The sequence below is a fragment of the Sorex fumeus genome, unplaced genomic scaffold, assembly GCF_029834395.1.
Source record: "Sorex fumeus unplaced genomic scaffold, SorFum_2.1 ptg000122l, whole genome shotgun sequence".
Lineage (NCBI taxonomy): Eukaryota > Metazoa > Chordata > Mammalia > Eulipotyphla > Soricidae > Sorex > Sorex fumeus.
Window position 1 is genome coordinate 20890420 of NW_026606179.1, and position 19460 is coordinate 20909879.

Sequence of the window (19460 nt, forward strand, 5' to 3'; positions counted from 1 at the left end):
GAGGGGTCAGTGATGTGGCTCTGCGAGCCCTGGGTTCCATCCCCTACCACCACAGAACCCCACGCGTAGCACCACCAAAAGTGGTCCTGGCCCAAGCACTCTGGGTGTTCCTCTTCCTAATTTTTTTCCCTATTTTTTTTAAGTTAAGTTATAGAGAAGAAAATAATTAATGTAGAAGGGGGAAAGGTATATTTCCCTTTAAGAAGGAGGAAGCCGTGGGCCTGAGCAGATAAGGCACTTGCCGTGCAAATGCAAGTGCTCGACAGAGTTCAGGAATAGGGAAGAAAAAAAAATAACGAAGCGCCCAAACAATCCAACCAGAGGCCGTGCGGAGGGGATTTGGAGTGGTGGTCGTGGCCAGTTGCGGAGGGAAAGCAGCCCATTGCGCTAAAGGGTGCCGAGGGTCCCTCCGTTCTGCGGCTGCCACAACGTTACTTTCGTCCTGGCGAACCCTCCGGGACGCGTCTGACTAGGCCGGGCTCCGCGGCCCCTCCACGGGGTTGCACAATTCTCCGCGGCCGGGCAAGGTGAAGCTGCGGTTGCCGCCCGGGTTTCTGGGAGATGGAGTTTACGCGCCGGGCTGGCGCCACCGCCCGCGCGCAGGGACAACACGCCCTGTAACGAGCCCCGCGCTGCGAACGGAGCAGTGGGCTGCTGCCCCCGCGTGGCGGCTGAGCGTTAGTGCCCGTTTCTGGGACGCTGCGGTCGCTAGGGGGCCGAAGGTGGCAGGGACCGGGAACTTGAGAGTCTCTCCAGGACAGGGGTGACCTGGAGTATTTTTTCTTTTTATCTTCCTCCCCCTTTTTTGGAGGTGGGGTTTGGCTTGGGATCATACCCGGCAGTATTCAAGGGTTACTCCTGGCTCTGTGCTCAGGGATCACTCTTGGTGGAGCTAGGGCGATCATATAAGGTGCCAGGGATCCAACCCAGGTCCACCACACGTGGCCTGGGCAAGTGTCCTACCTGCTGGACTACGTTTCCCCTTGTTTATGAGCTGTTGGGCTGGAACCGGATCTCCAGCATGCAAAGTATGTGCTCACTGAGCAGGTTGAGCTGTATCTCTGGACATCAAGCTATCCTAGCCTTGTCAGGAAAGATGAGGATGGGAGAGAAATGGATTAAGAAACTGGGCGGTGGGCCAGAGCAATAGTACAGCTTGCCTTACAGAGTGCTTGCCTTACACGTGGCCGACCCAGGTTCACTGCCTGGCATCCCATATGGTTCACCTAGCATCACCAGGAGCAACCCCTGAGTATGCAGGGGGTGGCTCCAAAAAACAAAACTGGAAACAAAAAACTGGGGGCAAGGCCCATACTATGAGGGGCCAGTACAGTGTTGGTGCATATGCTCATAAACCAGTATTTACTAAGCTTTTATCTGCTACCTGGCACCAATAGGGTACTTGTAATTAGCTCGATGCACATCAGTTGTTGAGTTCTATTAGCGGCCCATTTTATGGAATGAGGCTCTAACCCAGAAAGTCCGAATACTTAAGTCATCCAGATGGTGAGTATCAGAGCTGGGTTTGATAGATCTCTTGCCTTTTGGGGTTTCTGTTTTGGACCACTTCTGGTGGTGCTCTAGGGTTGCTCTCGGCAGTGCTGGGGGACCATGTGATGCTGGATCAAACAAGGGGAAGCCAGACCTCCTGAGCATGTTCCCGGGGCTCTTCAACTCAGTCTACTGAACCCATCCCAAGGTTGAAACAGGAACCAGCTTGAATGCTTCTGGCTCACCTCCAGGTCAAATGTTGTGGAGTCTGAATCCGTGTTAGAAGTAGAGATCAAGTTCCGGCCTTCACAGGCTCAGGCCTACACAGCCTTGTCTTCTTTTGTTCTTATTTGTCCTCCCATCGCTGCCAGCAACATTATTCCTAAAGAAATGCCAGGCTTGGGGCTGCAGTGATAGTATAGCGGGTAGGATGCTTGCCTGACCTGTGGCTTCCCTGGGCTCCATACCTAGTTCCTATATTGGTTCCCATTGCCTTGCCAGGAGTGACCCCAGGTGCAGAGTCAGAAATGAGCCCTGAGCACTGCCAGGTGTGGCCCTACAAAAAGATAAAATAAAAACATGCTAGTCTTCCTTTCTTTTTTTCAAAAATAAAAAGTTTGGTTTGGGCCACTGTAGATGCTTAGAGGTTACTCTTGACTCTGCAGTCAGGAATCACATCTGGCAGTGCTCAGGGGATTGAGCCCGGGTCTGCTGCATTGCAAGGCAGGTGCCCTACCCACTGTACTATCGTTCTGGCTCCTTCTTCCTTTTTTTCTTCCTCCCCTCCCCCAACCCCCATTATACCCAGCAGTATTCAGGGCTTACTCCTGGCTCTGTGCTCAGGGATCACTCCTAATTGGGATCAGTTAGGGGGCAGTACAGAGCACTGAGGATCAAATCTGGGTCAGCACGGAAAGCACCCACCCTGTGTATTATCTTTCTGGCCCCTCAGTTTTAACTGATTGTTTTTTGGGCCACAACCAGCAGTGCTCAGGGCTGACTCCTGGCTCTGCACTCAGGGGTCATTCCTGGCAGTGTTCAGGGAACTATATTGGGAATCAAACCTGGCTGAATCTAAGGCAAGTACCCTACCTACTGAACTATCTGGTCCTGAGATGTTACTGATAAGATCTTCAACCACAAGGACCATGATACTGAACCCCAGTTGAGGTGCGAATTAGGAGAGGGAAGAGCAACAAGACAAAATGAGCTGGTGGGGTCAGAGAAATAGTACAGCGGGCAGGGCACTTGCCTTGCATGTCTCTGACCCAGGTTTGATCCCTGTCACCCCGTAAGGTCTCACAAGCACCGCCAGGCATAATCCCTGAGCATTAACATGGCTTTACCTGGCAGAGCCAAAAATAAGCCCTGAGCACTGCTGAGTAAGAGCCCCCCCAAATAATAAAATAAAAATAAAATGAGGTGGTCATCTCTAACGGTCATCTCTAAATCTCATTACGTGTCCAGCTGGATGACCGCTGGACTAGAGCAGTTACCGACTGGATTCCACGGGGTGTCAAAAGACCGTGTGGCCACCCACCTTCCAGATGGTCAGACTTCTTCATCAAGATCATGAATGATCGGTTTGAGGCTCTTCATGTTCCAAGAACAAACTGACGCCATTGGATTACACTAGCACGCGACAGGGACAAACGGAGACGTTACTGGCACCCGCTCGAGCAAATCGACGATTAACGGGAAGTCAAGTGATCAAGTGATCAAAATGAGGTGGAGACAGGCCTCTGACATAGGGGTCCCTCTATTAGATCTTGGTGATTACATGAGAGACAAGTAAACTTCCATCTTATTTAAGTCACACCACTCTGCCCTTCACTGCTGGAGCCACAGGTCACTATAGGAAAGACTCAATTTCAAAGAACAGTCTCAGTCTCACGGTTCTGAAGCCCCCAGTGGCCACAAAGCTATGTCTGACCAACATCTCCTGTGCCCGGCCCCTGTTTTCCCACCCCAACTTCCTAATCAGAGTCTCCCGACACTTTGCAGAGAATTTAATGCATAAGTCTTAAAAAAAAAAATCTATAGCAATGAATATGTAAATAAGATAAAACCTAGGAGAGGGAGAGGGCCAAGGACATAGAGGGAGGGAAACTCAGGGACTGACGCCTTGGGCTGTCCGACTGTCACATCTCATCCAGCCCGTAGTCCTCTTCAGGGAAGTCCCCGACTGTCACCACCGATGGCTTGACGAAGGCGCCATACTTGGCTTGGCATTCGAAGTAGCGTTTCCCATTCACACTGCAAGGCACAATGGGAGAGGTAGTGATTAGAGGGGGCCCTGCCCCAGAAGCTAGTCCGAGCAGGCTCAGCCATATATGTGCACTTTACATATACGCACACAATTGCACAGAAACACACACACACACACACACTCACGTGCGCACACCACCACCGCCACCACTCCGCTTGGGGATCATTACCTGCCATCGTTCTTCCCTAGCGGCTCATCATAGCGGACGCCAACCCAGTAGCCAGGCTTGAAATCTGTATTTCCTGAGCCAGACAGAATTCAGTGGGTAAGGCCCTTGCTTTGCGTGTGGCCTAGAAGCTTCCATCCCAGGCACCCCATATGGACCCCTGAGCCCACCAGTAGTGATTCCGGAATACCACAGGGTGTGGCCCCCAAAACCAAAGGGAGTAAAAAAATAAATCTGTGGTTCCTGACCACAGAAACCTTAGCTTGCAGCTCAGCCCCAAGGTGAGCCTGTCCTACTAGAAACCAGTCCTGCTGCCCACCTCCCCCAGATGGTGCCCATCAATTGTCCAGCAGCCCCCTGCCCCAGTCTCTTTGCTCCTGCCCCCTACTCATTCAATACTAGCAAGTCTTGGTAAAACTCTAAGGGATATGGTATCACGGCCTTGTACTAAATTAGCCTTGTACTAAATCAATGGCTGCCCATGCCATTCAGCATAAAACCCACAGGGGGTGAGGAGATAGTACGGTGGGTAGGGTACTTGCCTTGCACATGGTCAACCCAGGTTCAATATCCCTTGTACCCCATATGCTTCCCTGAGCACTGTCAGGAATAATTCCTATGTGCAGAGCCCTGAACACTGCTGAGTGTGACCCAAAAACCAAAAAATAAATTAATAAACATGTTTCTCAGAAAAAAAACGTGAAAAGACAACCAAACCTCAGGATTGGAGGAAAAATTTGCAGATGATGTATTTGGTAAAGGAACTATTTGGGGCTGGAGAGATATCTCAAAGGGCTGAAGCATGTGACTTGCACAGACAAGGCTCCAGGTTTGGGCTGGTTTGGCTTTTGGTCACACCCAGCGGAACTTGGGGCTTACTCCTGGCTCCAGGGTCAGGGATCACTCCTGATGGAGCTTGGGGGACCATATGGGATGCTGGGGATTGTACCCGAGTCAACTGTGTGCAAGGCACAGTGTCCTACCTGTTGTACTATTACTGCGGCCCATGGGGCCCCAGGTTTGAACCCCCAAACAGTACTAGAGCACCTGAGTCCCACTGGGCAGCCATCAGCTCTCTGGGGAGGTCCCAGAATCAAACTGAATCAAAACAGAAACTGTATTTAGGCAATATAAAGGATTTACAGAATTATAAAACAAACTATATAAAGACAATATAAAGACCTTTGAGAGCAATAGAACAGAAACTGTATTTAGAATACATAAAGAGCCGAAGAAGCGGTAAAGAGGGTAAGGCACTTGCCTGGCATGCAGTTCTGGCAGCTGCTACTCTGGTTGAAATGCTTGGCCCCATAGATGGTCCCTAGAGCACTGCCAGGGTTAGCCCTGAGCGCAGAGCCAAGAACCACTTCTGAGCACTGCTGGGTGTGGCCCAACCCCATTCTTGCAAAATAGAGACACCATAAAGAACTTATAATCTGACTGGGGCTGAGTTTACATGCTCATGTCCTAACAACCCAGCCCCTCATAATGTATTTGGAGACAGGGTCTTTTTAAATTTACTTATTTACTTTTCTGGGTCAGACCTAGCTGTGCTCAAGGGTTCTTCCTGGCTCTGTGCTGGGAAGTAACCTCTGACAATGCTCAGGGGACCCTGGGCAGTAACTAGGGATTGAGCCAGGCCACTGCTTTTTCTCCTGGACTACTGGCCCTTTAAAGAAATGGTGATGGACTCACAGAGGTGGCTTGGCGGTAAAGGCAGCCCTACATGTGGGACACCTGGGTTCCATCCCTGGCACCACAAAGAAATATATAAATCAAGAAAATAAGAGGTCATTCATGCAAATGGATATGCAACTCAATTTCTTTCAAAGGCGTGAGGGTCAGAGCATGGTACGGGAACAACCCAAATGTCTGAGACCAATGAAGAAGCTGTGGTACACTGCTCTGGGCGTTGATTACTTTCTTTGGGCAAGCGAAGCCACTTGAAACTAGCCTGGGCATGCATCTTCCTTCATTCACGCCCCGTAGTTTCCCAACCAATGAACTAGTGAATGAAGAGAAGAACTAAATGAAAGTAGCTTAAAACAAAATTAAAAGAAAAAACAAAAACCAAAAAAAGCTGTGGTGCGTATGCACACAATGGAATACTATGCAGCTGTATGAACTAACTGAATATTTTAATTTGCTGCAATGTGAATGGAACTGGAAGGTATCATGTTAAGTGGAACAGGTCAGAGACAGGACAAATACCGAATGATTTCACCTAAGGAGCAGAGACAAAGCAAAGGAACAGACTGTACTGAAGGATGATAAACCTTTAGCTGTGGATGACAAACCTGAGCTCACCAAGCAGCAAGGAGTGGATGGGAGGCAGTGAAGAGGCAGACTAGAAGGCACAGGGATTGTGGAGGGGCTCTGCCACTTTGGGGATGGGGTGGGGGTGCAGTAACTTTGCATATCAACACCATAAACACTAACATGATTGTAACCATGTTACCTAAACTGTAATTCTAAAAATCGGGGAGCAGCAGATCTCAATAGACATATTCCCCAAAACAATATATCAATGGTCTTTAAGCATATGCAGAGATGCTATCATTAGCCCTCCCAAAGGGCCAACTCAAATCCAAAATGTGCCACTTCAAACCCCTGAGGATGGCCTTTATCAAAAGGACAAAGTGCTGGTAAGGATGAGAAATGGGTTTATATTTGTTTTGTTTTGGGGGCCACACCCAGCGGTGCTCAGAGCTTACTCCTGGCTCTACACTCAAGGATCACTTCTGGTGGGCTCAGGAAACCATATGAGATGCCAAAAAATTGAACTCAGGTTCACCATGTGCAGGGCAAGCTCCCACTCCACTATACAATTCCCCCGGGCCCTGAACTATACATTTTAAAGACATGAGGAGATGGTATGTGAATTTTATCACAAAAGAGTTGTTATCAAACAATTAACAACCCAGTAAGGGCTGGTGAGACAGCACCGGGGTTCAGGTGCTTCCCTTGCATACCACCAACCCCAGTTCAACCCCCAGTACCATCTAAGGTACCCAGAGCACAGAGTAAGCCCTGAGCACACTTGCTGTGGCCCCCAAACCAGCCCCCTCCCCAAATTAAAAATTCAGGGACTGAGAAGCTTAAAGGGTTGAGCTCATGTCTTGCATGCAGAAGACCTACATTCAATCCCTGGCATCATATGGTCCTCCAAGGACTGCCACGAGCAACCCCAGAGCACTGAGTCAAGAGCAGTCTTGAGCACTGCTGGACATGCCCTCCTAAACCCACACTAGTCTGCATTTCTCCCCCCTAGCCCTCCCTGAGACCCCTCCTTAGCTATCACCTCCCCCTCCCTCCCCTCGCTGCTCACTTCTCCATTTTCTTCAGAGACCCTTTCCTCCAGGAAGCCCTCCTGCCCGCCACTTTGCACATGCGAGGCTGCTGCCCTCACTGAGGACTTGTCTGCCTGCTGGACTGGGAGCTCTGGGTGCTGGCTCCCTGACATGGTCGGCTCATGGGCACATACCTACATACATGACGGTGCCCCGCCGCGGGGGGTGCCCAAGCACCTGCACCTCACAGCGGCTGCCCACAGGGATGGTGCTGGCCTGGGCCTTCTCCGCGGCCAGGCGCTGGACAGCCTCAGCTTCCCGCTGTGCCCGCTCCTCTTCGTTATATCGGCCCAGTTTGCTGCGCTTCAGGAAGGAGCGAACTGAATCTGGGGGAACAGGGGACCCACAGACGGAGTCAGATATGGTTCTCGGGGTACAGATGGAGATGACCTTTCACCCATGCAGGATCAACACTCAGAAATGTTTAAGCTCTGGGCTTCACAGGGCTGTGACCAAGCACACACCTGCCCCCTCTGCTCCCCAACCTTCCTGCTGCAGCCCTGGCCTCTCCCCAGAACCTTGGGACCCCCCACAACCCAGCAATGAAGCAGAAGGCGTGGGGCCTGGCCTTCTCCTTACCGCACCTTCCTACACCCTGGTCCAGCCCCGAGGCCCCCTAGTCTTGCACACTACATGCTCTGGTCTGTCTCCAGGTTCCTGCACTGACCCCCATACCCTGTCCCCTCCACACACTTTCCTCACCTCCTTTCTGAAACCCTAGTAACTTACCACAACCCTTGCTCAGGTCCCTCCATTTTTCCATGGGTCTGTCTGCCTCTACTTGTCTGAGAATCTCTCCTGGCCTGTCTGCTCCCCAAGCCCCCTGCATCCCAACTCCCATGGGGCCACGCCCAGATTGTCTGTCCCGCTGCACACACCACAGATTCCTCCAACGTTGCTCTGCCAGAACCTCAAAACCTTGAACCACAGCACCCGCTCTTCCTGACACCCAGAGCTCCATCCATCCCTGTGCTCTCGCGTACCTTCCCTCTGGTCATAGGCTTCTTGTGACACCTCGTATTTTTCGACCTTGGACACATCTTCATACTCGCCCAGGCGCGCACCACTGTGGTCGATTACCTGTAGCAAGAGGGTGATCAGTGGGGATGCGGGCGTCAGGGTAGAGCGGTGGGTTGAGTTGGGGGTCGGGCAATTAAGTCTCTCCTGGATTTCTTTTGGCCATACCCAGAGGTGCTCAGGGACTAGTCCTGGCTCAGGAGTGACCCCTGGTGGTGCTCAGGGGACCATATGTGGAGCTGAGGATTCAAACATGGGTTGGCTGAATGCAAAGCAAGTGCTTTCACCCCTGTACTATCTCTGTTTCGACAAAAACAGTTCTTTTTTTGGGGGGGTGGGCTGGTACCTGGTAGTGCTCAGGGCCTACGCCCAGCTGTGCTTGAGGGTGGCTTGGCAGTGAGTGGAGGACCCTGCAGTGCTGGACAGGATTTTTCTTGCATGCAAAGTATGTGCTCCAGCCCTTAAGCAACCTCCAAACACATTTCTTCTTTTCGTTTTTTCCTGAGGTTTTGGGCCATACCAAGAGTTGCCTGAGACTTACTCCTGGTTCTGCATTCAAGGATCATTCCTGGTGATGGTCAGGGGCCCATATGTGGTGATAAGATTGAACTCAGGTCAGCTGCATGCAAGGGCCTTACCCTGTGCACTATCTCTCCAGTCCTGAAACACGCTTTTTTTTTTTTTTTGCAACTTGTTGGGAGTGCTCAAGACTTACTCTTGGCTTTGTGCTCAGGAATACTCCTGGCAGGCCCAGGGGACCATATGGGATGCTGGGGATTAAACCCAGGTCAGCTGCATGCAAGTTAAGCACCTTGCCCACTGTGCTATCTCCCTGGCTTCCCTTCACCTTCTCTCTTTGTGTTTTTCAGGTTGCTTTTGGTTTGTTTCTTTGTGGTGGGGGGGTGAGGGGGTAGAGAGAACAATCTGGGGTGACTCAGCTCAGTGTTTGGGGGACCACACGCATGCAAAGCATACACTCAGGCTTCTGAGCTCTCTCCCCACCCCCATCTCCTTCTCTGAAGGACAGAAGCAACAACCTCCTTGGTTGTCCTTCTCCTCTGGCCCTCCAGTCCATCCTCCATGCTCAAGTCTGAGGGGACCTGTGAATACCCCAGTCATACCACCTTATGGCACAGTCCCTGCTGGAGCGGGAGCTCCCCTCCCCCAGGAGCACTCTTTCTCCTTCTTCAGTTCATGCTTCCTGTTCTTCAGGTTTCTCCTCACACAATTCCTTCTCCAGGAAGTCCTCCTAGACCCCCAATGGGTCAGAACCCCCACCAAATAGGATCTCCCAGCAACCTGATCTCCTGCACAATCTTCATTTCACTGACCGTCCACATTCGTTCTGGTGAACAGTAAGCTAACAAAGACCTCATTCACTGCACAGATCTAACACAGACTTTCTCAGCTTGGCTCACAGCAACACTCCTGACATCATAATACAGACGTTCAATGAACAGATACTGATTAACAGAATGAGAGAACCAGCTCTCAGGCTGAGGATGGAGCTCAGTGAGCACGTGTGAGGTCCAGGCTTCAAGCTGTAGCATTTCAGGAAAAAAAAAAAAGTCAGCTCTCTAGCTTTCTGGAGTTACAGCATCTGAAGGAAAAATACAAGCTGTAGAGCCAGAGCAACAGTACAGTGGGTAAGGTGCTTGCCTTGCATGTGGCTGACCTGGGTTGGACCCCTGGCATCCCATATGGGTCCTTGGAACACCACCAGGAGTGATCCCTGAGTCTAGGAGTAAGCCCCGAGCAACACCAGGTGTGGCCCAAAATACAACTGTCACTGTCACTGTCCTCCCGTTGTTCATTGATTTGCTCGAGCGGGCCCAGTAACGTCTCCACTGTGACACTTGTTACTCTGTTTTGGCACATCATATACGTCATGGGTACAACCAAAAAAAAAGAAAAAAAATACTAGCTCTATTGTTCACTCTCAGGAAGGTTAAAAACCTATACTGAAAATCAGCTTCCTGCTCAACAAAACTGGGATCATCATGTCAGCTTCCAAATCTATTTTATGGCCGCTACTCATCACTCAACAATGAATGATTCACTTAGTTCTCTCTGCCAGGCATTGTTTCTTTCTTTCTTTTTTTTGGTTTTTGGGTCACACCCAGCAATGCTCAGGGGTTACTTCTGACTCTGAACTCAGGAATTATTCTGGCGGTGCTTGGGAGACCATATGGGATGCTGGGAATCGAACCGGGATTGGCCTTGTGCAAGGAAAACGCCCTACCTGCTGTACTATTGCTCTAGCCCCCAGGCACTGTTATTTTTTTCTTTGCCCATACAGCGGTGCTCAGGAATCATTCCTGGTGGGCTTGGGGGACATAAGTGGTGCTAGGGATTAAGCCCATGTAAGCGGCATGCAGAGCAAACACTCTGCCCACTGTACTACTGCTGAAGCCCCTGTGCTAGACATTGTCTCTGGGGACAAAAATGCAGTATGTCACAGGGTAATAATAGCTAAGCACAAAAATCAAAGCAGGAAAGAGTGGAGTTTCCAATTGCATCTTTGTCAAGCAGGCCTTGCCCATGGAAAGTTACAATTCACCAAAGATTGGAGGGAAGGAGGGAGACCTGTGGGTCTATAAAAAAGAACCATTTACAGGACCAGAGAGACAGTGTAACAGGTTATGTTCTGCATATGGGTTCAATCCCTATGGTCCTCCATGATGTGGCCCCCTAAACAAAACAGATTGAAAAGAACACTGACAGAATGCACCCCCAGCACCACAGGAAAGAACCAGTCAGGCATGGGGATAACACATGCAAAGGCCCTGAGGTGAAAGGATTTTGGGATGTCTAAGAAATGGAGGAGAAAGAGAAAAGCAGGATGTCTTGAACTGAGAAACACCAAGGCCTTCTGTCTTCTGGCTTTGCTTAGCACATCCACCTTTACCGACCTCACACTCTGGGCCTCTGCATCCATATTCCCTCACCTCACACACACCTGCACCCTCGCCTCATCCTGCGGGCCTCAGCTCAGGCTTCTTTCTTTCTTTCTTTTTTTTGCTTTTTGGGTCACACCCTACGATGCACAGGGGTTACTCCTGGCTCTGCACTCAGGAGTTACTCCTGGCGGTGCTCAGGGAACCATATGGGATGCTGGGAATCGAACCTAGGTCGGCCACGTGCAAGGCAAGCGCCCTACCCGCTGTGCTATTGCTCCAGCCCCCTAGCTCAGGCTTCTTTCACCCACCCAGCCCTGCCCCGTGCACAACCGGCAACTCGTCAGGTGCCGGAGTCTTTCCCTAGACAGTCTAGAACATGCTGCTGTCACTCTGGTAATGGGTTTATCTCTCTCCATCCTGGACTTGTGGGGCAGGATCTATCTTGGTTATCACAACTAGTAAAGGGCAGCAAGCATTTGCTGAATGAAAAGGAAGGGCAGGGATAGGATCTCCGTCAGGGGAAGCCTCACGTGGATGCGGCAGCCGTCGTCTACCGGGTATGAGCCCAACAGCGCATCCTCTCGATCCAGCTTGCCCAAGAACTTGTCGTCAACTCCATACAGCTCCAGTTCCATACAAGAGGCAGGGCTGCCCACCACCAGCTCCAATTTACACTGAGCGGTTAGGGCAGGAGATGGGGTGGGGGAGAAAATCTGTAAGTGGGCCCGTCCTCTGACCTGAGTCTCGTCCCTTGTATCAAAGCATCAACCAGGAGGGTATACCATCATCAAAGACTCCCCCCCGTATCTCTCGGGCCCAGACCCTCGCTGGTCCCGCCCCCTTGGCTACAGCACCTGGCTCCCACTGGCCCCGCCCCTCCGAGGCCCCAGGCCCAATCGCCACCATCTCGGATTTACCCGAGGCCCCGCCCCCACTGGGAAAGCCGCTCCATCTTTCTCCTGCCCCGCCCCCTCAAGCCCGCGTCCCGCCTCCCCGGATCACGCCCCCACGGCCACACCTTGAACTCGGCTATCGTGAGGCTGCGGTTATACCGCTTTTCGGAGCGAAAGCTGTTGAGAGAGCTGCTGATGAAAACGGTGACCGTAGGCGCCGACACCCCCGCTAACTCCATCTCGCCGCGCCCTGCCGGGACCCAAAGCCCAGTCAGCCGCCTGACGCCGGTTCCACCGCCGCCGCCGCTGCTTCTGGGATATTAGTCCCGCCCCTCAGCCCGGCCTGGCCAATGCACGCGCTCCCGTGGAGAGCGCCCACCAATCGGCGCTGTCGCTCCTCCACCGCCGGGCTCTCCAGAATTCCTCAGCAGGCCCAGCCAATCCTGAGAGGCCCTCCAGGGCGCACAGCTCTTCCAATAGCGTTACTGGGGACGACCAGGGCGGGCGAAGACTGAAGCCGAGAGCAAGGACTGGCAAACGCTCCCCGGCCGCAGAGCGGAAATGCGCATGTGCACTCTTCGGCGTGCGAGAGAGCAATGGCTTCTTGCCTTTACGCCGACTGCCTTGCGAATTTCGTTAGATCGCGTACTCCCGGCCTTCGCGCCGTGTTATTCTGTAAACTGGAGCGGCAAGGCCCAGAAGTTATAACTGATTACTTTAGTATATGAAGGAGGGATCGATGAAAATAATGAATCAAAACGGCCCAGAGAGCCGGGCGTGAAACCGCTACGAACTAGAACGTGTGCGCAACTCCGCCCTCTTTTGGCGAAGCTGCTTGGCCTGACCCTTCCCGCGACCGGTCGCGCGGCAGAGCAAGCGCGTTCCGCTTGGCGGGCGGAACGTCGCTATGGAACCGGACGGGACCTACGAGCCCGGTTTCGTGGGTATCCGGTTCTGCCAAGAATGGTGAGGCCTGGGAAGCGGGTGTAAAAAGGGGAGTGAGTAACTGGCCCCTGGATTGACCTCTGACCCTCCTCCCCACAGCAACAACATGCTTTACCCCAAGGAAGACAAGGAGAACCGCATTCTGCTCTACGCGGTGAGTGCGGTCCCGCGGGGCGCCGGGAGAGCGTCTCCCCCGACCCTTCATTGCCAGACCAGCACGGACTCCCTCAGCCCACTCTACGTTTCCCCGACTCATTCCACCCTCGATTCGGCGGGTCTTGGCCCCGATTTTCCCGCCAGGAGGACCCGACACACCGTTTTTCCCTAGCCCCTTAGGGGAGGGTCCTGCTTGCCCATTCCGCCCCATCGGGGGTCTCCCGTGACCCCCACCCTCGTTCTCTTGCAGTGCCGGAATTGCGATTACCAGCAGGAAGCCGATAATAGCTGCATCTACGTCAACAAAATCACGCACGAAGTGGAGTGAGTGGTGGCACCAGCTCGTGGGAAGAGGGGCGTTGTTGGCTTTCGTGGGGCGGGTCTAATCGAAATGATCCACCCCCCCCCCCTTCCTTCAGCGAACTGACCCAGATTATCGCCGACGTGTCCCAGGACCCCACCTTGCCGCGGACCGAAGACCACCCGTGCCAAAAGTGAGCCGAGATCGTCCCCCCAGTGCTGGAGGAGGTTGGTGGGAGGGGAAAGGGCTCCGGCGGGCTCTGAACGGCCACGGTCCCCGCAGGTGCGGCCACAAGGAGGCGGTGTTTTTCCAGTCGCACAGTGCCCGGGCCGAGGTGAGTGGCGGAAAAGAAAGCGGGAGCCTTGTGGGGGCCGGGGGCGTCAGTATTGGAGGAACGCAGTTCCTGGGCAGGACCTTACCCCGTGGTACACTGGTGGTGACCTCATTCGTAACTGTATCCCCTTTCTGCCAGGACGCAATGCGCCTGTACTACGTGTGCACAGCCCCGCACTGCGGCCACCGCTGGACCGAGTGAGCCCCTACCGCCGCCCCCGCCCCCCGCCCCCCCCCCCACGTGTCATAAATACTCTTTTCTGTTCATGCGTTTCAGGTGTTTATTTCTCTCTCAGGGTGTGACCTGAGTCGGGGCACCGGGCTTCGGTGGCCCGGTGCAGGGAGCGGTGCTGGGCGTAGGCATCGGGCCTGGCACTGGTAAAGCCGCAGTCCTCGCACACGTGCAGCTTCTCCCGCCGCTCGCGGTAGGCATAGCTGGCCGGCTGCCCATGCACCTTGGCCAGATGCGCTTCCAGTGAGCAGCGCTGGGTAAATGCTTTTCCGCAAGCTCCGCAGCGGAACGGTCGGATCCCTGTGCAGAGAGCGAAGAGGACAGAGAGGGCAATGGCCACCAGCCCTTTTGCACCCCCATGAGCATACCCCATCCCTACTTAAAGCTTCCCACCGTTCTCTACCCCACGACCCACCCAGCCAGATCAGATGGGCTAAAATTGCCTGCAGCATGGAGGTGTTATATGTCCCCACCCTCCCCACCAGCTACTTCTTCCATTCGGGTATAGGTGGGCTCTGCTGAACCTGTGTTTTCACTCAACTCCTCTCCAGTCTTTTACCTTCTATTTTTTTGGGGCCGGGGGAAGGGAGGGTCATACCCTGAGATGCTCAGGAGTCACTCCTGGCAGTGCCTGGGGACCATATGGGATCGAATTTAGGTCAGCCAGGGCAAGGCAAGCGCCCTACCCACTGTACTATCACCTCAGCCCTCATTTCCTATCTTCCGTCCGCTCACAGAGACCCAAGTTCCAGGTGTCCCAAGAGCGGAAGCTGCATCCCATGTCACTCCCCGCCCACTCCCAGCCCACTATCACTCACCAGTGTGAGTCCTCATGTGGCGCTTGAGGTCGAAGGCATCGTGGAAGCCTTTGCCACAACAACGGCACACATGGCGGCGTGCAGGACTGTGGCACTTTAGGTGCCGGGTCAGCATGCGCTGCAGTGGGAAGGCCTTGGGGCAGAGGGGGCAACCAAGTGTCCCGGAGACTGTGGACGTGACAGTCAGAGTGCCCTGTGTGGGCTGTGGGAGGGGTGCAGGAATTAGCCTGGCCTGTTGGATCCTTGTTTTGCAAGTCTCTGCGGGACACCCAGAATCCAGGAGGTTTCAGAAGGGCAGAGGCTGCTCTGTGCATGCAGATGCCACTGCCCAAGGGTTCCTTGCTCACACCTACCACCCTTATACAGTTTATCCTGGAACATGGAGTGGCATACCTATATTTATGTGCAACAGATGGCAGAAAATTTGCACGTAACTTACCGGAGGCTCTGGGTACTTGAGGATGAAATTAACTGACGTCCTCAGACAGAAAAACTAACATTTCTAAGTAGACTCACAAAGATCCAAGTTCAAAACCATGTTCAGGGGTCAACTGTATTTCTCCACATACTGCCTGGCAACATCATATGTAGTTTTCTAAGTAGATTGCCTATCCTTTCTATACCCACCAAGATCTGAAAAGTCCAGAAAAAGATTTTGCTTTGCTCCTGCACATCTAGAGGGATTCCAGGTTCTCTGGTTCTGGAATTGACTCTAGCACATTCCTTCTTCCCGGTCAGGTACAACCCAAAGCTTTAAGCAGCCTTCAACTCCAGTCCACTGCCTTTACCTTGTCTGACCCTGACACAAAGCAAATCTCCCTGAGTCCTGTTCTCTTCTGGACAAAGGTCCCAGGAACCAAGACTGCGCCGCCCGCATCCCCAAATAAGGCTTGGATGAGCCCCTAGCTCACTGTTGAGACAGACAAGACACCTCCCCACAGAGAACAAAGGTGCTGAGGGGGCAGAGAGGATTTCCGGGCAGCTGAGCACACAATGGGGAGCTGGAGTGGGTCAGCTGCAGACTCACCGCCACCCACGAGTCCCCCAGGCTGGAAGGCTGGTGTGCCGGCCCCCCGGGGCTGCTGCAGCCTGAGGAGAGAAGGCAGGTGCTATGGTTCGGCCTTTCCCCCTGCCCCTCCCCTCAGCCCCTTCAGGGGCCCACCTGGGACATAGGCATCTCCCCGGAGCTGGTCAGGTAGGTGACCCCAGTTGGGGGCCTGTGGGCGCCGACTCCTAACCAGGAAGACACGGGGCATTCCCTCTTGATGGTGAAGCGAAGGTGAACCGGCTCCACACACACAGCCCAGCTGCTTCACCTGCTGTCTGCTGGGGCCCTTGAAATATCCCAGGTGGGAGGGCACAGAGCCAGGAGAAGCCTCATTCTCTCCATGCAAATTTGGTGCCTGCCTGGTAGAGGAGCTAGCTCACGCCCTCTGTCTCAGGGGCCTCCAGTTCCACCCTTCTCTGTCAGTATTGAGGTACTCTCCCACCTCTGAGGTCACACCAGTGTCCCCCATAGACGGCCCAGAGAGGGTGAGGCAGAAGCCTAGGACGCTGTGGGCTGAGGACAGGATCCAGACCCAGAGCGTAAGTGTGGTGCATGTGTGTGTGTGTTGGGGGGGGGGGGTGCTTTCCCAGAGTACCAGCACAGGGAGGCCCTTGGTGCTTTTGCCAGGCAAATCAGCACCTCCGGATGTGCACCCACCTGCTTGGTTATTCAAATCACAGCAGTGTTTGGAGGGGAAGGGGCTGCTGTGATTTTTGGGGTCTGAACAACAGGGATCCAGGGGTGTCTTCACAGTGGGCATTCAGATAACCGCTTAAAATTTATCTTGTTAAAATTTGTTTTGGGGCCACACTTGGACAGTGCTGTGCCAAGATTCAAACCCGTGCAAGGCAAGTGCCTCTGTAACTCTCTCTGGTCCCTGGCCTCCACCCGGCACTGCTGAGCTTACGCCTGGTTCTGTGCTTAAGGATCACTCCTGGCAGGATTTGGGGGACCATATTGGAAACCGAGGATTGAACTCAGGTCAGCCACATGCATGGCTAGTGCCTGCCTACTGCATTACTGCTCTGGCCTTGACCAACTCTCTCCTATTCTGCTCCCCACTACTGTGCCCTGGGTGGGGAGAATCACCTGGGCTCCCCTGCATTTTGATGGGGTACTCCAGAGTGGTGGGGCCGTTCCCCCACCCTTGCTGAGGGTTGCCTGGGCACCAGCTCCCTTCAAAGCAGCCCTTCTGGAGGATTTGGGTCCTTTTCACTCATACCACCCTACCCTCACACAGTGCTCCTGGGAAACAGACACGGCCCCAGTGAGCAGGACTGCTGGGCCTCCCAGGGCGGGACAGGACTGGGCCCGTGGAGAGGAGGCACACACATCTTGTAGGCCAGCTTCCCTGTTGTAGACCCTCTCTCACTGGAGCAGCAGTGAATCCTGGCCAAGGAGAACTGGCTGCCACACATCTCCCAATCCATCTGATTCCAGTTGCTGGGACTGCTGATGGGGAAGGCACGTAGAAGGCTGGTGGCTGCTGGCGCCTTTGCTCCTGGTCAGATGAGGGGCACAGGGGGTGTTGTGACTATGAGACTCGGGGAGAAGGCAGGAACTGAAGGGTAATCCTGCAGCCTGGAGTGTAGATGCAGGTGAAGGCAACCTCCAGGGCGAATTCTGGGGATGCCAGGCACAGCATACTCTCGGCAGACCAGGGAGACACAAAACTTCCTCCAGAGATCTTGACAATAAGCAGGCTGGGCAGATGCAGGGAGTGTGGTGTATAGGCAACAGAAATACACCCCACCTTGGAGTTCTAGACCTCCTGGCCTTCCTAGGGCATGAGGGCATGAGGGGGCTTTGAGAAAAAGTGGGGTGCCCACAAACTTTGAGATCAGGATTTTGCACATTAACACTGTGCTGTGAATGCTTCACAAGCTTTACTGTCCAGAGCCAGCCTGGCCTGTGCCTCCAGGTCCTGCACTGCCCCACCAGGGTATGTTCAGGACCCCAAGGGGCCATTTTGCTGGTGGCTCGTGTCGACGGAACCGTGACCTCAGAGAATGACCCAGTCCTGACCTGCAGTGCCTTCCCTCACACAGGACAGTAAGCACTCACAGTAAGCTGGGTCCTGTGCTGAAGGGTCTGGCTCTGCCACTGTGCAAACCCCGATGGCCACAACTCCCACACAGAGTGGGGTACTCACGGTGCAGAAAACATGGTGACTGTGCTTTTTTTAAAAGTTTCTTGGGTTACAGCCAGCAACGCTCAAGGATTATTCCTGGCAGTGCTGGGGGACTATATGGGATGCTGGGGATTAAACCTGGGTTGGCCTCATGGAAGGCAAATGCCCTACCCACTGTACTGTTGCTCCAGCCCCTGAAACTGTGCTTTAAGAGAATCCCTAGACCCCTTCCTCCCTGCCCCTGGTTTTATTTTTTTGCAGGGGTGATTGGGGCACAGCCAGAAGTGCTCCAGACTTACTCCTGGCTCTGTGCTCAGGGATCACACCTGGCAGGACTTGGGGGACCATATGCTGGGAATTAAACCTAGGTCAACTGTGTGCAAGTTAAGCGCCCTACCCACCCTGCTCTCTTCAGTCCCCTTGCTGGCTGCTTTTGTGTCAGAAGTGTGAGCTCCTAAGACTGGAGCTGCAGCTCAGCTCTGCATGCGGGAGGCCTGGCTTCCATCCAGCCCTCACAGTGCTCACAAATTCTGCACTGAGCACCTCCAGCCTGAGCACAGAAATGGGAGTAGCCTCTGAGCATGGTCAGGTGTGACCCCCCCACATCAAAAATAAAAGCTTGATTCCCTTCACGCATACTCAAAACTGAGCTTCTTAAAATGCCCCAGTGACTAGCTAGCTGCCTAAGGTCACACAGCCTGGGAGACTGAACAGTCCCCTGAATTGGCTGGGAAAGGGTGACTGGGTCATGCTGGCCAGACTGTTCACTGGGGACTACTGTCTCCTATTGCCCCGCTGCAGACAGGGACAAAGGCCTGGGCCACCTGGGATCCAGGGGCCGGAAGTCAGTAGTAGGGCAGCGTGTGTGCCTGTGGTGGCTGGGAAGGATGGACCTCTACACTCCACAGGTCATCCCTCTTCCCCCACAGCAGCCAGAGTGTGGGACCCACACTGGTTTCGCTTCTTGAGAACGCAGGTTCCGTGCTTCCCGCAGCAGTCCTGGCAAATGCCCACTCCCTGCATCGGCCCAGAGGGGCTCTGTGTGTCAGCCAGGCCACTCCTCCAAGCTGCATGTTTTATTTGTTTAGCACTCGGCTTTCAGTCCCCCCGTGCCTTCCTGCGCACTGCCTGCACCAGGAGCTCAGAGTAATGTTCCAGGAGGGCGTGTAAGTCTGGGCTGGCCAAGGGGCACAGCATGGGGGGCGAGGGCGAGCCCTGGCTGTTCGGGACCTGGGCTGGGGTCGCATCAGTCTTCAGCAGCCCGCTGTGGGCCTCTAACTGGCTGTGGATCCAGAGGAAGGTGGACGTCAGCTCGGCGTGCGCCTGCTGCTGCTCGGTGGTGCAGTCCTGGTCCCTGGGGGCCACCTGTGGGGGACCGACTGTGAGAGGCAGCCCCTGGGAGCCCCGCCC

General features: G+C 53.9%; 4 protein-coding genes across 5 annotated transcripts in view; 1 reads left to right on the top strand and 3 right to left on the bottom strand.

The window, feature by feature from the left end:
• Positions 1-3485: 3485 nt before the first annotated feature.
• TBCB (tubulin folding cofactor B) lies at positions 3486-12409 on the bottom strand. The gene is made up of 6 exons (XM_056136546.1): positions 12212-12409; positions 11724-11867; positions 8260-8356; positions 7411-7602; positions 3930-4002; positions 3486-3747 (listed from the first exon to the last, which is right to left on the bottom strand). Exons 1-6 carry the CDS (start codon positions 12323-12325, stop codon positions 3633-3635), a joined length of 735 nt encoding a protein of 244 aa, XP_055992521.1. The 5' UTR covers positions 12326-12409; the 3' UTR covers positions 3486-3632.
• A 431-nt stretch (positions 12410-12840) lies between these two features.
• Positions 12841-14068, top strand: POLR2I (RNA polymerase II subunit I). The gene is made up of 6 exons (XM_056136560.1): positions 12841-13052; positions 13131-13185; positions 13438-13511; positions 13607-13681; positions 13771-13822; positions 13961-14068. Exons 1-6 carry the CDS (start codon positions 12994-12996, stop codon positions 14021-14023), a joined length of 378 nt encoding a protein of 125 aa, XP_055992535.1. The 5' UTR covers positions 12841-12993; the 3' UTR covers positions 14024-14068.
• Positions 14069-14102: 34 nt separating this feature from the next.
• On the bottom strand, positions 14103-16127 carry OVOL3 (ovo like zinc finger 3). The gene is made up of 4 exons (XM_056136087.1): positions 16034-16127; positions 15899-15960; positions 14872-15073; positions 14103-14353 (listed from the first exon to the last, which is right to left on the bottom strand). Exons 1-4 carry the CDS (start codon positions 16125-16127, stop codon positions 14103-14105), a joined length of 609 nt encoding a protein of 202 aa, XP_055992062.1.
• Positions 16128-19131: 3004 nt separating this feature from the next.
• Positions 19132-19460, bottom strand: part of WDR62 (WD repeat domain 62) — a 38143-nt gene continuing 37814 nt past the window's right edge. For both annotated transcript variants that reach the window (XM_056136577.1, XM_056136576.1), the window contains exon 32: positions 19132-19415. In XM_056136577.1, coding sequence (XP_055992552.1) covers positions 19149-19415 — 267 coding nt within the window. In that variant the 3' untranslated portion in view covers positions 19132-19148. The remainder of the gene's footprint in view (positions 19416-19460) is intronic.

What these genes read in the sequence shown, in the direction of transcription:
- TBCB (XM_056136546.1), bottom strand. Translation starts at nt 12,325, where the DNA reads ATGGAGTTAGCGGGGGTGTCGGCGCCTACGGTCACCGTTTTCATCAGC. An exon ending in AGCCTATGACCAGAGGGAAG is followed by an intron (nt 7,603 to 8,259) that starts GTACGCGAGAGC and finishes CTGTTCCCCCAG; the next exon opens with ATTCAGTTCGCTCCTTCCTG. An exon ending in GGGCACCGTCATGTATGTAG is followed by an intron (nt 4,003 to 7,410) that starts GTATGTGCCCAT and finishes TGTCTGGCTCAG; the next exon opens with GAAATACAGATTTCAAGCCT.
- POLR2I (XM_056136560.1), top strand. Translation starts at nt 12,994, where the DNA reads ATGGAACCGGACGGGACCTACGAGCCCGGTTTCGTGGGTATCCGGTTC. An exon ending in GAAGACCACCCGTGCCAAAA is followed by an intron (nt 13,682 to 13,770) that starts GTGAGCCGAGAT and finishes CGGTCCCCGCAG; the next exon opens with GTGCGGCCACAAGGAGGCGG. An exon ending in CGCACAGTGCCCGGGCCGAG is followed by an intron (nt 13,823 to 13,960) that starts GTGAGTGGCGGA and finishes CCTTTCTGCCAG; the next exon opens with GACGCAATGCGCCTGTACTA.
- OVOL3 (XM_056136087.1), bottom strand. Translation starts at nt 16,127, where the DNA reads ATGCCCCGTGTCTTCCTGGTTAGGAGTCGGCGCCCACAGGCCCCCAAC. An exon ending in TGGGGGACTCGTGGGTGGCG is followed by an intron (nt 15,074 to 15,898) that starts GTGAGTCTGCAG and finishes CCCCTCCCACAG; the next exon opens with CCCACACAGGGCACTCTGAC. An exon ending in CCACATGAGGACTCACACTG is followed by an intron (nt 14,354 to 14,871) that starts GTGAGTGATAGT and finishes CTCTCTGCACAG; the next exon opens with GGATCCGACCGTTCCGCTGC.